This window comes from Rosa chinensis, chromosome 5 (assembly GCF_002994745.2).
Source record: "Rosa chinensis cultivar Old Blush chromosome 5, RchiOBHm-V2, whole genome shotgun sequence".
In the NCBI taxonomy this organism is placed as follows: Eukaryota; Viridiplantae; Streptophyta; class Magnoliopsida; order Rosales; family Rosaceae; genus Rosa; species Rosa chinensis.
The window spans coordinates 8345042-8359527 of NC_037092.1; the positions used below are offsets into that span (position 1 = coordinate 8345042).

Consider the following 14486-nt stretch of genomic DNA (forward strand, 5'->3'; position numbering starts at 1 on the left):
TTTTTTTATACAAAGAATATTAGTTACACTTGGCTCGGACTAGCACTTTGAAGAAATGTAATTCAATGTGATTAAAGATCTGCTATTTGCAAATACTCTGTAGAAAATTAGTTTAGTGTGTACGTTTTTATGTGTTAATTAGTACATAAACTTAAGTCTAAAGGGGTATTACTAATAAGAGTTTATCTCCACATGGACTAAATTAAACTACTTTTTCCCTTCCGAGCTTAACATAGCTCGGAAACTAGAAGTAAGTTTGTGTTTGAGAAGATAGGAATTCATAGCTACAGAGTCATCTCAACTCAAGTTGGGTGCATTTTGATCAATAACTCCAAATCTCACGATGACTTGTTTTCGTTCTTCTTTCTGTTGAACTTTGTTTTTACACGCATCAGAAGATGTCCATGTGGAAGCTAGAGTTACTTGTCGTAGGACGAATAAAGGGATAACATGAACTTATATAGAGTCGGAAACATTTTTACCATTGTACTCTTTGGCTTCAAAATCTTCTTTGTATACCTAAACTTAACGGTATATCATTGGTGATCGATCTAACGGCAACACATCAGTTAGCTTTTTAACTTTCCGGTTGCAAATGCTTTTATTACTTTCAAGATGTAAAACCTGATAAAGTAATATGGGGTTCACATCCAAAACCAATTGGCAATGAATGAAGTGACTCAAACCCTTATAAACTCATTATATTCTCTACACGCCCCTCCACGTGTGGGGAAATTTCAAGCCATACACATGGATAACTTTGGGTGACGTGGAGCCCGTGTGGCCATGAGGCATGCACACGTGGGATAACCCACTATGATATTATGATAAAGTAATTTGGGGTTCATATCCAAAACCAATTGGCAATAGATATAGTGACCCAAATTCTTATAAACTCATAGACAATGTATATATTCTCAACAGAACCATCATTCAAAACTTGAGATTAAACTTGAAACCCTAGTTAATCCCGAAGTGAGTGAAAAAGAAAAATGGACGCAGCACGTTTTATAATACCATAAGCTAGAGAATACACCTAAACCCCATACATAACGGATTGATTTCTAAAACCAGATAAATATGGGAATATGGAATTTCGATTATAATATTATATGGTAACAGTTGCCGTCAAGGTGGTCCTCATAGTAGAGATGGGTAAGATTTTCTTGTTTGTGAAACCCATCCAAGAGTCTTGACGTAATTCATGAGGGAATGGATAGTCACCATCCCTTCTAGTCTAGACCTGTATATATATATAAGCAAACGTAGACTTGGATCCATATACCATCACGATAATCAAATATAAGAGCTTGCATATATGTAAGATCGTATATACAACACATTGACGTACATATCAAGTATATCATACAAGAACATGTGCATGGAATTATTATATACTACTGTTTTGTCGGATATTCCACCGTCATCGATTGTGTTCAATAATTGATGTGCTCGTTCAGCAACGTACGTGTATGAGACTGGGAGTCGAATTAAGCTTGCTTAGAGTTAACAATTAGATGTGTTTAATTTGTTCACGTCAATAAAAAGGGATATCTTCACAATTGGTGTATGAATTTTAGCCATTTCTACACTTTAGTGTATCAACTTTCATATCTATCAGAATGGTGTATCAAGTTTGCTTCAATCTTTCATTTTGGTGTACGCCGTTAAATTTTCCGTTATCTTTGCAAAAAAAAAAAATTTCATTATCTTTCCTTTAGCTTTGTCAGTTTTTTTTTTTTTTTTTTTTTTTTTTGTAAAGATAACTGAAAATTTAACGGCGTACACCAAAATGAAAAATTTGAGCAAACTTGATACACCATTCTGATAGTTATGAAAGTTGGTACACCAAAGTGTAGAAATACCTAAACTTCATACACCATTTGTGATGTTTTCCCCAATAAAAAAAGATATTGTAGGACTTTTAATACACTATTTCATTCAACGTGTATTTTTAATTTATTATTAGTTAGCAATTAGAGGTGTTTAGCTTGTTCAAGTTAATAAACAAAGACAGCGTACGGCTCTTTAACACATACACCATTTCAATCGACATGCATTTTTATTATTCTCCGTTTACTGAACCCGATCATGAATATTCGATAATTAAGCTCAAATATATCAATCAGACCGACAGATTACATATACAGGCTGGGATGATAATGAAGTTGCAAGCAAAGTTGAAATTAAGTGGAGCTAGATATATAGGATATAGCTTATGTGCATAGCCAACATTACACATTTGGGTGCTAATTAAACTGCTAATTATGTGTTTTGAGATTGAGATGGTGCCAATAAGGGTGGGTAAGAAAAAAGAGACATGTAGTTGTCAAAAAAAAAGAAAAAGAAAGAGACATGCATCATGTACCTCTAGAAACCAATTCGATCATGATAAAGTGACTTGGCATGATCAATGAATAGAACCACCAGTAGACAGCACACTGCACACGGGTGGGGAATAGCTATAGCTACTAGTTAAAAACCACTAGAGCTAGATCGAATCGGCAACAAAAGGCTAGGGCAACTCCAACATAGGGTTCAAAGTTTATATATGGTATAGTCTCGCATCAAATGGGAAACTCCAAGTTAGGGATCAAATTCATGTATGGTAAACTAGTAAAGTCTCACATGTATGAACAGAGCAAGAGCACGCTCTGCATCAAAACTACTATTACACCTTTTTCTTTTTCAAAAAAAAATTTGAAATCCAATCAAGTTGGGAGTATCATTCCCACGACATATTATTATACATGGACGGAAATAAAAAAAGACATTGAATGTGAACCCCAAATTACATTAGAAATGTTACAAGAAATTCTCATAAAGAACGTCCTGAATAATATAAAAAGTCTCATCTAACTGCTATAACCCATCAATATAAGACAAACTAACAAGGTTAAACAACCTACGAGCTTACCATATACTTCACGGTAGATATGTCGAATCTGAAAATGGATAGCTCTCATGTAAGCTCAGCAATCATCCACAATGCGAGCTATCTCAGTATGCAACCCGTCCACCTTTTCAATTATAGCTGAAATAAGCATGGCACATTCACTTTCTGATTCGATCGATGACCGCCCTTGATGAAGAGCAATAAGTAGCCCAGCTCTACATGCTTCAACCTCCATGTGAAATGTTAATCAACGCCACCACAACCTTTCTTAGAGTTATAAGCTCCATTTGTTTTATTTTCGATCACACCTTTTTCTTTGTAGAACTAGTTCATTAGGATCGGGGTCATTTATGGAAATTCAATATGTGTGTGTGTGTATGTTTCGACGGGAATTATTTATGCAGCAACTTGATGCATATGGAGAGAATGGTGTTTATGTTTATAATTGATGGCTGATTGGAATTAATCACCACTGATATGAAAACAACATTAAAAAAAATGCAATTATGAAGGAAAATATCAAATAAAGAATTTTAAGTTAACCAATATGCATTGCTAATTTTTTTTAATAAATCCATCAATGATTGCTATTAAACTCAAGCCAAAACAACCATTCCATACCCCTTCACTACCATTCAAAGATAGGCAAGAGTTGTGGGAATACCACTATGGTACACAGTACTAGACCATTCATTAAACAATCGGTGCTCACTTATTGAAGCAAGCCCATCAATAATATAACTAGGATATAGTTATAGGCAAATATAAACGTTTTTTCCTTGCCCTTCAAGCTAGGGCTAGAAGGTTTCTCTGAGTACAACACACTTAGGACATCGTCAGCCAAAACCTTTTTTACTTTGGGTGGGTTCTTGTTCTTCGAACCTAAGGGCCTGCCCCTTTTTTTCTTACCAGTAGCATTCTCCCCTTCTACTATTTCTTTAGGCATAGAGGCTCGAGGCATCATCACTTCTTTTGGCACCAACATTCTACCTAGAGTCTCAACAAGGCCCAGCGATTTTGCGTGAATTTAGTAGGGAATGCAGGCAGCTTCACCTTTTTGGTTGCCATGTCTAACGCTTGATTACCTTGCTATGAATTGCTAATTTACCCAAACACAATCATAAAAAAGGGAGGAAACTTGGCGTGTTGAGAGTTTGAGAAATTATGCTTCGGGGTCAAATATACAGTTTTATTCCAGTAGTTAGTTGATCGATATGTATTCAGTCGTGTTCAATTGTTGTTGGATTTATATCTAAGAGTGTTAAATAATGAGATAGTGAGAATGAATTTATTCGGTTCATTATTCTCCACTCTTATATATATTTAAATCCAACAGTAATTGAGTATGACTGAGTACAAAATAAACTGACCACCTGAGCATGACGTACTCATCAAATCTAATGGTTAACTGCATCATGCTATGTACACTGGTTTTATTACATGCAAGTTTTGTTTAGTGAGGTATTTTTCAAGCATCGCCGGTTTTTTTTGTTAATGAATTGTAATGTTTGACAATTTTATCCTTAGAAAAAAAATATAGAATATATAAATATGTAGAGTAAACAGATTGTGTTTAGGTCTTTCTTAGTTTCGTTTTCGTTAATTTTTTTTCATGATTTAGTTACTTATGAAAGTTTTGGTTTAGTCTCCCTCATTTGTACACTTTTCTTCATTTATTCATTGGAGTGGTCGCTAGGATTTTGCCTCTACCTTTGTTTCGAAAAAAAAAAAAATTGGTGAAGCGTGCGAATCTCAAATGAGGGCTTGACTTTGTAGTAGTAGAGATTTAAACAAAATAAATAATTTACACGACCATTTAATCTAGTGAAATAATTTTTATTTGAGTAAAATATGAGGAATTCGACTCAAATAGTTGTTTAATAGCAATGAAATTTCACTATTTACGTCAATGATTAAGAGCATTTACTTTCTCGACTCGATCCTAAGTATGTATACAATCTTCTTAGCTCTTACCTTGATATCAGAGTACTACCAAGAAAAACTAACTTTACTGTAAAGTAATCTACTGATAGTTTAAGATTAAAAAAAAAGGAAAAAACGAGAGACCTCCTCAAGTTTTGTTCCTATTTTTTCTGATTCTGCATATAAAGGATTCTAACCTTAAAGGCTAGGCAGTTGTGGAACTTGGCCTAGCTCAACGCCTCATTCACCCCAATAAATAATCGAAAGTACGTACTTTCATCTTTCTCTCTTCCTCCTCTTTTGTTTTTTTTTTGTTTTTTTGTTTTTTGAACATGTCTCTTCCTCCTCTATATCCCATCAATCATTCACAGGTAAAAGAATTAATGTATATCTTCGATAAAATAAATGAGTAAAAAATGGACGGTTCATGGACCCTGAATCAAATGAGTGATTCCCATGGTTTCTCTTTACTTTTGCTTCAGGTCCAATACAAAATGTATTATACCACTTACCTTTCCTTGTAATAATAACTAAAGTCATATACATTAAAAATTGAAGCCAAGTTTTGGAAATTAGTATAATGGAGGAAATATCGTTTTTCCCTTTATAAATACCCTTCTCTGAGTCCCCCTTGCTTCCATTTTCTGCATATCTTCTTGTTTAGATTGTGGAAAAGAAAAGAAGTCTAAGAAAAAACCCAAAAGGTAGAAACCTCTCTGTTTCTTTCATCATCTCCATCTTTTCTTTGTTTTCTTATCTGGGTATTGATCAAAATACTCAAAACACCATCTGGTAATCCAATCTTCAGTGCCTCACTTTTTTAGTCCAATTCATGTTTTTGACTTTTGAGTACTCCACAGCTAGCTAGATCAGCAACTGCTTGATGTTTGTTGTCAAAGAACCCAAAAAGCAATGAACTTAAAATTTTTTAGTCCATCAGTTCACAATTTCTTTTAGTCCAATTCATGTTTTTAGCTCCACAGCTAGATCAGCAACTGTACTTTGATGTTTGTTGTCAAAGAACTCAAAGAGCAATGAACTTATTAACTTTTAGTCCATCAGTTCACAATTTCTTGAGCTAGTTAGCTAGTTGTAGTGTAACACCATGCTTTTTGTGATCAAAGCTAGATAGGAGAGATTAGTACTATTTAGAAACTGTGTTTTGATTTTCTAATTTGTACATAAAGTTTGATCCTTTTTTGCTTGATTGAGGATTCTCATTTGTACATTGACTTTTTTCTTCTTCTTTCCCCTACTTGATTGATGACTCTCAGCTGCAACTATGGCCTATGAAAACAAACCCAACACGGTCCTGGACGCTGATGCCCAAAGAAGATTGGGAAGGGGAAAGATCGAGATCAAGCGGATCGAAAACACCACCAATCGTCAAGTCACCTTCTGCAAAAGGCGCAATGGTTTGCTCAAGAAGGCCTATGAGCTCTCTGTGCTCTGTGATGCTGAGGTTGCTCTCATAGTCTTCTCTAACCGTGGCCGCCTCTATGAGTATTCAAACAACAGGTATAACACTTACTTGGTTCTTCTCTTCTTCCTCTTCCCAATTCACTCAAAGTCCTGGCATTTCATTTTGTCCAAGTTTCACAAAGTTTTTTGCTTTCTTCAAATATTCTTGGCAAAAAAGGAGTGGTCTTGGCAAAATTTGGGCAAAAACTGTAGTTCAAAAAAGTGATTGGGGACTGGTGTTGAAGATTCTAGCTTGCTTCTTCAACAGATCTTTGGGTGTAGATTAAATCACAAAAACATAATCATTGTTATGGTACTCAGCTGAGAGAGCTTGAGATGGAGTATTCTCTTTCTTTCTTGAACCAAAGATCCCCTTGTCTTTCTTTCTTCTATTTTGTTTTTTTCCCCTTCTATGTGCTTTAGTTTTTTTCTTTTTTTTTTCTTTTCTGTTTATGACCAATTTCTTAGCTCTTGGTTTGGTAGAAGCATAGATCTGGTGTAAAACATGGAAAAAGAATTATACAAGGGATGGAAATAGAAACTAGTAGTGGGTTTTGGAATGTATGCAGGCCTCTGAGCTCAGCTCCTTGCCTTCCTCCATTGCTGTTAATTTTTCTGTTTCCTTTCTCTCTTTTTTAGTTTCTCTTTCTCTCTCACTCGATCACTCTCTGCAACACTCTATGTCATCTATGAAGGCCTACAACACAAGCTGTCATGCTCCTATTAGCCCAGTCCCCGATCTCCTTGACACTTCCTTAATAGCACGTCAGTTATGGACACCAAGAAAGTAAAAGTACAATTTCATCTTATTTTCTTTAAAGAAAATGATAAGACCTTCACTGGAAAAAAAGGGCACAAAAAATTAGGGTTTTTTTCTTTTTTCTTTTTCAAAACACCCAAATGGGTTTTCCTTGAACTGTGTTAGAACTCCCTTGTTCTAACAACCAAATCAGGCCACAACTACTCACACCCTCACCTGGAAAGTTCAACACAGGAGACTTTAATTACCTGATTAGGGTTTATTAGCAACTGCAAATAGTAATCAATTGACCCAAGATCTATACTGGGCCACCCTTAAATCAAGTAAAATTGAGATATTTTCACACAGCCAATCAAAACCCAGTGCCAAAATGTTTTCTTTTTCCTTAAATTTTTAACCTTTTCTGGGAAATGGGTGTGTTCTGGTTAGGGTTAGTTTTGGTCTTTGGTTCACAGAATCTTCGGTCACGTCACCTCAAGATTTTTCGGTTCTTCACTTCTGACAAAAGAGTTTATGTCATGATTCCCCGTGGGGCTGCCTATCTTTCCTTTCCTCACTTCTTGAACCCTAAATTTCAACTTCTTTCTTGGATCTCATAGAAAATAAAGTCTCTTTCTTTATAGTTTTCTTTCAGATTTGCTCTTAAAGCTCTCAGTCACCACAGCCAATGAGCTCACAGCTCTCAACTGGGTCATCAATGAGTCACTGTTGGCATTCCTGAGTGACCCTTTTAATTTCCTGAAGATCTTTCATAGATATATTTGTGCAAGTTTTGAAGGGTGTGGGGGGAGGGAGAGAGAGAGAGAGAGTGTTGCAGAGACAAAGGTACGAAATCTGCGAGCCAATGGGAAGTTCTGAGCTTTTGGCTTATTATGACTGCTGCTGAAACAGACGGCTTAGATGTTGTCATCAGAGTTTCAGACAGAAAAGACCAGTTTTTTAATATATATTTACTGTCAGTAAGTTTTTCATATGCTTTCGAGGTGGGTAATAGGATAAGGTTTAGGGTAATGTCCCTTGTGTAATTTATGGGAGAGAGAACATGGCAGAGTGAATTCCGGCCAATCAAATTGGGGAGCTGTGCCATCGTGGCAACAGGTAGCCAATCACAAGCTCGACAAGTTTAAGGTATTATCAGAGTACATAGAAAACAGTGAGGGTTTGATCAATTTGACTGAGGTAGATGTCATTCTTTATTAGGCACAGTTAAACTGAGAGACTCAGAGAGGAGTTCATTTGACTACTAGTCTAATGGCCTAAGTGCGAGGTTTATCATAATTTCAGCTTAACTTTCAATTTTTAAGGTTTTATTTAGTTATTTCGTGATAAAAAAGAAGAAGAAGCTGTAATCTGGTTGTGTCACATTTATCACATTGAAATTGACTGAGTATAACACACAGAACTGGGTTTCTTCCTTGGCACATTGAGATATATGTGATTCTTCATTAGATTCAGTTCACTAGCTCAGAGATTTGGTTCATTTGACCATGAGTCTAATGGCTTAATTGTGGTGGTCCAATATAATGTTAGTAACAAAAACTAGGCAACAGTGTAGATTTTTTTTTTCCCTTAATTTGAGGAAAAGTCTAGAATTTATATAAATTTTATTTAGTTTATAATTTAAAAAAAAAAAATTAATTTAGCTTATAGAGGTGATGAGCTAATGAAGAATGAAGGTCTACTCTAGTTTACCTCATATAGAGCATTTAACAATCATCATGCTTCTTCTTCTTTCTCTTCTTTTTTCTTTTTCCAACTTCAAGCATTAAGTTTGTAGAAACAACTTCAATTACCCTTTACTTCACCATGGAAAACTTCAATGACCTTTTCCAATTAATCACTTTAAAGTCTAAACAGGTATGTTATTGCATGTTTGCTTGGTCATTGATCCTTAAGTAATTCCATAACTCTCTCTCTCTCTCTCTCTCAACAGTACTAGACATTTAGTACTGTCTTGAAATATGATCATATATCTTCTAGTGTCTTTCTAAAATATTGTTCACTGCCACAGTTTATTGATCAAACGATATTGCAAGTTTTATGAGATAACTAAGAAGCTTGATATATAGTATTAGGGTAACTATATGTTGTATACTGTTTTCTGGTTTCAAGGCTTTTCTATAGGAAAAGATTATATCAACAATCTTCATCTTGAAAGTTGATTAAATAAGCCACAGATAGGTCCAACCCTTTGCTTTGTATAGCTAGCTTCCTGGTAACCCCATTTATATAATGTGGTTCTTTGTATCTCATTTTTGTGGTCAAGAGATTATTGTATATTTACCTTCATTTAGTACTATCTATGTATTTAGGTCCCCTTTTGGCTAGAAATGTTAACCCTCATTCTATTCCTTGAGGCCACCTCTTTTAGTTCTGTTTTGTTAAAACCAAATTCTTTTACTGCAGATAAGAAGTAAACTGCATGCATTTCCTTTTCAGTTAAAGTTCATGGTTATAGATGATTCATCATTTGTTTTGCTTGTTTTAATAGAGAGATATTTTTTCATGTTCTATATCGAAGTACTGCTATTCCTCTTTTCTTGGGTTCTGTCTTTTCTATTATCTCAAAATGGTACACCAGGATATGGATCATTCTCTTTCAATTCAACGTTGTGTGTGAATGGATGATGTAATGCCACACAACCCCAATTGTGTTACATTTAATAATATCGAGTAATTGTAACTTTCATAGGTCAAGGATTATGTTTTACGTCAATTAGGCACTTCCCACAGTCGTAATCCATCGTTAATATCTAGTATCTTATCTTATACTATGATTGCATATCAGTGTTAGAGAAACAATTGAACGATACAAGAAGGCATGTGCAGATTCTTCAAATAATGGATCTGTCTCTGAAGCTACTACTCAGGTATGTTTACTTCACAATAGTAGATTTTACATGAAAATGTCTTGAAATTGAAACGTGTAATACTTTTGCGAGTAATGAAACTGCTTTGTATAAACAGAGATATTTTTCTGGGTAGTGTGAACTAGCAATAATTGAAAATGTGTCCAGGTTTCCTTTTCAGAACTTATAACTCATAAAGTTTATTATAATGTGATCTTATTATCTACATTTATACTTTGTAAAACATATAAAGCATCTCTGTGAATTCTAATATACATGCATTAACTGTAATTCAAAATTGAATGAATCTTCATTTTGGCTCTCAATGAGATGCTTCTAAACCTATTAGTTTGTGTATGTTCATAAATCTCAGTACTATCAGCAAGAAGCTGCCAAACTGCGTGCCCAGATAACCACTTTGCAGAACAGTAACAGGTAACGTCAGAGAGACTAGGTCAACCCTATATATATAACAAAAATAATTTCACCTTGGCAGATATTGACATGCTGTTGATATCCAGGGGTTATATGGCTGAGGGTTTGAGCAATATGTCTATCAAGGAGCTCAAGGGCGTGGAGACCAAACTTGAGAAAGCAATTAGCAGAATTAGATCCAAGAAGGTATCTCTTCCATCTGAGTATTTGATATTCTTTGTGGTGGATTTTGCATAATTACCACTGACAAGTTTTCCTTTTTTTGTTTACTTTTTATTTATTTATTTTATTTTGAACTCTCTCAGAATGAGCTCTTGTTTGCCGAAATTGAGTACATGCAGAAAAGGGTAAGTCTCTTCTACTGGCTCATCATTACTTCCTCTTCCACATTGTTTCCCTGGAAATATGAGATAGGTTGTTAACACATTTTTGGAGCCTGTTGTAAGCAATTTATGGATGTATTCTGTGTGTGTGAATATACAAAAGTAGGATAGCATCAACTGTCATTGTAAGTAGAGTATCGCTTGCTTGTTGAATAGAAAGTTAAGTATGGCAAAAGTCCTCGGGAAACCTGATTTACCCTTTAAAATTTTCAGTTAGCTGCATTTAACTCGCTCAAAACGTATCGAGTTTTAACCATCATCTCAATTAGCCATTCTGTTGTCAAAGATGTAATGACTCTATGATTCATGTATCTTCTAAATTCGGGTCTTTACATGCCAATATTTTACCTCAAGAAGTTGCACTCAGACTTAACATATCATCATCAATTAATACTTTTTTTTGAACTAAACCTAGTTTTGCTTGGTCTGCATTGCAGGAACTTGACTTGCACAACAATAACCAGCTCCTCCGAGCAAAGGTCTCTCTCTAAGAATATACAACTCTTTGTGTCTTGATATTCTCGTGCTTGTGTTTTGTTAGCACCTGTAATACCTAGTAGTGATTCATGTGAATTGTGGTGGAAGGGGCAGATAGCTGATAATGAGAGGCACCAGCAAAGCATAAATGCCATTGCAGGTGGGCATGGAAGCTACGAGATCATGCAGCCGACTCAGCCATTTCATGAGGCTCGCAACTATTTTCAAGTGAATGCTTTGCAACCCAATATCCATCAGTACTCGCGCCATGACCAGATTTCCCTTCAATTAGTGTAAGTATATCAAACACAGCTATAGCAATTGCCTGTTTCTACTTTGTGTCTCAATGTAACTGTACTTTTTTTTACTCCTTGCAGTTGATATATGTATGCTTGGCCTGGTTTCTGCTGACTTCATCTTCAATGGAGGGTGCATATGTGTAATGGCAACAGATGAAAGCTAGCTAGCTACAAGTAGCACTTTGTTAAGTAGGAGTTAAGCAGAAACCAACTTCGCTTTGTGGTTAATTAATTAAAAAACCTCTCCCACAGTTAGTACTGGCATTACACCAAGTACTAAAAGGGGATATCTTGTTTGTATAATTATTACTGAATGCTGCAGCAATATGTTCTAAGATTCTGTGAGATACACTTTTAACAGTTGAATTCATCATTGATCTTTTATAATATTTGGTTTGCATATTTATTATGTCTGATATTCAAGCGTAAATGTAGTAGATCAATTCGGAAAGATTGGTTACATTTCGATTCATACATTAATAAAAATTGCGTATTACTTGAGAGGATTACAGTTTAATGACTTGTTTGAATTTCAACATGAAAGTTATTTGCTTTGGCTTTTCTAGAGCTGCAGGATTATAGTTTAAGCTGAACTAAGTGACTGACATCCATAGGATAATTATCCGTGGGGTCAACACTTTTGTATGTTCTGAATGCAGTAATTCGGTTCGATGCCTCAGTAGGGTGGAATGAGTCCCAGAACACATACTCACTCCTATTCTGGCATGGAGTTCCGGAACGAATACATTGGCCAACACTATTCACCGGACAACACCCAACATTTAAAACCTTGAATCCTGTGATTATGAACAAAAGAAATAGCTTAATCTTCTTTCTTAATTTGAAACAGAAGCAATAAGTGTTTGTTTAACAGCACTTTGGAATGATCAAAAGTGTCATTTAATTACAGCTAGGGTTTGGCAAAATAAGTCCAGGATAAAGCTATTGTACGTTAATATTGTAGAATTTCCCATAAGTCCAATAATGCACTTATAAAGTGATTATTTTCAGTGAATGTGCAAGAGCCACTAACATTAATTTTAAACAAAATATCTTTGGGCCTCTAACAAAAAGTGCTACTAGCACTAAAAGCGCTTTTCAGAAAGTGTTTCTTATAACACCCCTCCAAAATGCCCTAAATCATAAGAGAGAGAGGATATTTGCTCCTAAAATATATGAACTTACCAACAGATGTAGGATCCCCGGAACTCATTCCAGTACTGTTGACATAGATGAATTTTGCATCAGTCAAATTGGTATTGAGCTGATCAACAAGAGGTACAAGCTTTTGGTTGAAAAGCTGGGCGGCACTGTTCAATTCATCTACACATGTGGTCCCCCTCGTTTTCGAAATTGCATTAGGAGTGCAACCTATTAGTCCCAGTCCAACCAAGGCAACCTTCCTTGCTCCATACTTGTTGTACAAAGTCTTCCAAAAAAAAAAAAAAATCAACCCCAACAATCATTTCGATAAATTCAACTACTAGATTTCAAGTACTCTCGAAAAAATGGAAAGTTGAATCACTAACCAGTATTTGGGTAGTATATTGGTCGATAAGAATTGAAGCATATTGTTCAGGGGTGTATCTCTTGCTGGTGGGATAAAACTGAGGCATGAAGTAATTGTTAATGTAATCATTGTTACCCATTCCCACTGTGTATAGACACTTGTTCAAGTACTGCAAGGTTTGTAATGTATTTGCTCGAAGTATTGAAGCAATGCGCAAGACTGTGATTTGGTGATTCAGTAACTGCTGGTCTAAGCTGATGTGACCACCCTGCAAGCACAGATCGATATTGTGATCAAGTGCAATGTCGGCATATGATATATACTAGCTAATTGAATATCTGCATATGTAACCAAGTCTTGTGGGAATAATTACCAAATTGGAGCCAGTTTCTGTTAGAATCCCTGCGGCGCCAGATGCATAATTGAGACCTTTAACAATGTCCTGTACGTTGGTAGTTGCAAATGGTGGGATGGGAGTCTCAAACCCCAGAAATTCAGCTGCAATATATATGTAAGCATGTTAATTTTAATTTATTAGCCTCATATTTGGCATGCCTTGCAAAGAAATCTACTATAAAAAAAAAAGGTATATATGGAGTCTATATATAAATAGATCAACAATAAACTACAATGCGCATGGTCCGGGCATAATGAGTTGGTTGTCATTTGGATTGTCTCCTCTATAAGATAAACAGATTGATGAGGCCATGTGAATCACTGGAAAAGTGCATGGCTAAACCCAAGTTTTGTATTTTCCGCGACTGACTTCATGCTAGCTTCTTATAAAATGCACTTAGTCTGTACAAGCTAATATTAGGTATATCAGGCATGTTTAACTGAATAAAGCAACAATTAACTGATAGTTTACACAAGAATGCAATTTAGAAAGAGATGGAGATGGAATACGACCTAGTATATCAACAGTAGTTTTGCCATTGGAAAATCTTCCTGTTGTTACTCCACCGGGATAATCAATTCCGTACGGCGCATAGTTCACTTTGGCCGAAGTCAATAGGAGGTTGTTATTGCCGTTATCGGCCATTGAATCACCAAAAATGAAGAAGCAAGGTACTTGTGGCGCTCCATGAACACAGGATTGTGATATTGAAGCCACCAAAACAGCAATCACCATTAACCATTTCAGTGCATCTTTTGTCATTATGAAATTAGAATATAGTTAGGAAAATGAAAGGTAGTGTACAAGAATAGGAGCTAGCTAGCTAGGTATTATCAGAAGGATGATGCAAAGAAGATGGAGGCATGAAGGAGTTTATATAGAGATGGCTTCGAGATATTGTTACATGCATATGAAGCCAAAGTAGGGGAATGGGAATTGGTTGCAGTCAAAGAAGAGGAGCTAGCTAGCTAGATATATATTATCAGAACGATGATTCAACAAAGATGGAGGCATGAAGGAGTTTATATAGAGATAGCTTCGAGATATTGTTACATGTGAAGCCAAAGTAGGGGAATGGGAATTGGTTGCAGTCAAG

The 14486-nt window shown here is 35.6% G+C and overlaps 2 protein-coding genes across 7 annotated transcripts; one reads left to right on the top strand and one right to left on the bottom strand.

Moving 5' to 3' along the window:
* The first annotated feature begins 5366 nt into the window (after positions 1 to 5366).
* On the top strand, positions 5367 to 11899 carry LOC112166587 (agamous-like MADS-box protein MADS1). 6 transcript variants are annotated; one of them, XM_040519617.1, is made up of 9 exons: positions 5367 to 5523; positions 6094 to 6337; positions 9826 to 9910; positions 10263 to 10324; positions 10411 to 10510; positions 10630 to 10671; positions 11145 to 11186; positions 11293 to 11477; positions 11562 to 11899. In XM_040519617.1, exons 2-9 carry the CDS (start codon positions 6102 to 6104, stop codon positions 11563 to 11565), a joined length of 756 nt encoding a protein of 251 aa, XP_040375551.1. In that variant the 5' UTR covers positions 5367 to 5523; positions 6094 to 6101; the 3' UTR covers positions 11566 to 11899. The 6 variants fall into 6 exon arrangements, with proteins under 6 accessions (XP_040375551.1, XP_040375553.1, XP_024159233.1 ...); XM_040519619.1 differs by having other exon boundaries at positions 5368 to 5523; positions 11299 to 11477; XM_024303465.2 differs by having other exon boundaries at positions 5368 to 5523; positions 9829 to 9910.
* A 160-nt stretch (positions 11900 to 12059) lies between these two features.
* Positions 12060 to 14152, bottom strand: LOC112203054 (GDSL esterase/lipase At1g29670). The gene is made up of 5 exons (XM_024344079.1): positions 13903 to 14152; positions 13367 to 13491; positions 13013 to 13261; positions 12669 to 12912; positions 12060 to 12280 (listed from the first exon to the last, which is right to left on the bottom strand). Exons 1-5 carry the CDS (start codon positions 14150 to 14152, stop codon positions 12060 to 12062), a joined length of 1089 nt encoding a protein of 362 aa, XP_024199847.1.
* Positions 14153 to 14486: the final 334 nt, after the last annotated feature.

What these genes read in the sequence shown, in the direction of transcription:
- LOC112166587 (XM_040519617.1), top strand. Translation starts at nt 6,102, where the DNA reads ATGGCCTATGAAAACAAACCCAACACGGTCCTGGACGCTGATGCCCAA. An exon ending in TATGAGTATTCAAACAACAG is followed by an intron (nt 6,338 to 9,825) that starts GTATAACACTTA and finishes ATGATTGCATAT; the next exon opens with CAGTGTTAGAGAAACAATTG. An exon ending in TCTCTGAAGCTACTACTCAG is followed by an intron (nt 9,911 to 10,262) that starts GTATGTTTACTT and finishes CATAAATCTCAG; the next exon opens with TACTATCAGCAAGAAGCTGC.
- LOC112203054 (XM_024344079.1), bottom strand. Translation starts at nt 14,152, where the DNA reads ATGACAAAAGATGCACTGAAATGGTTAATGGTGATTGCTGTTTTGGTG. An exon ending in CAGAAACTGGCTCCAATTTG is followed by an intron (nt 13,262 to 13,366) that starts GTAATTATTCCC and finishes CTGTGCTTGCAG; the next exon opens with GGTGGTCACATCAGCTTAGA. An exon ending in CGGGGATCCTACATCTGTTG is followed by an intron (nt 12,281 to 12,668) that starts GTAAGTTCATAT and finishes TCATAATCACAG; the next exon opens with GATTCAAGGTTTTAAATGTT.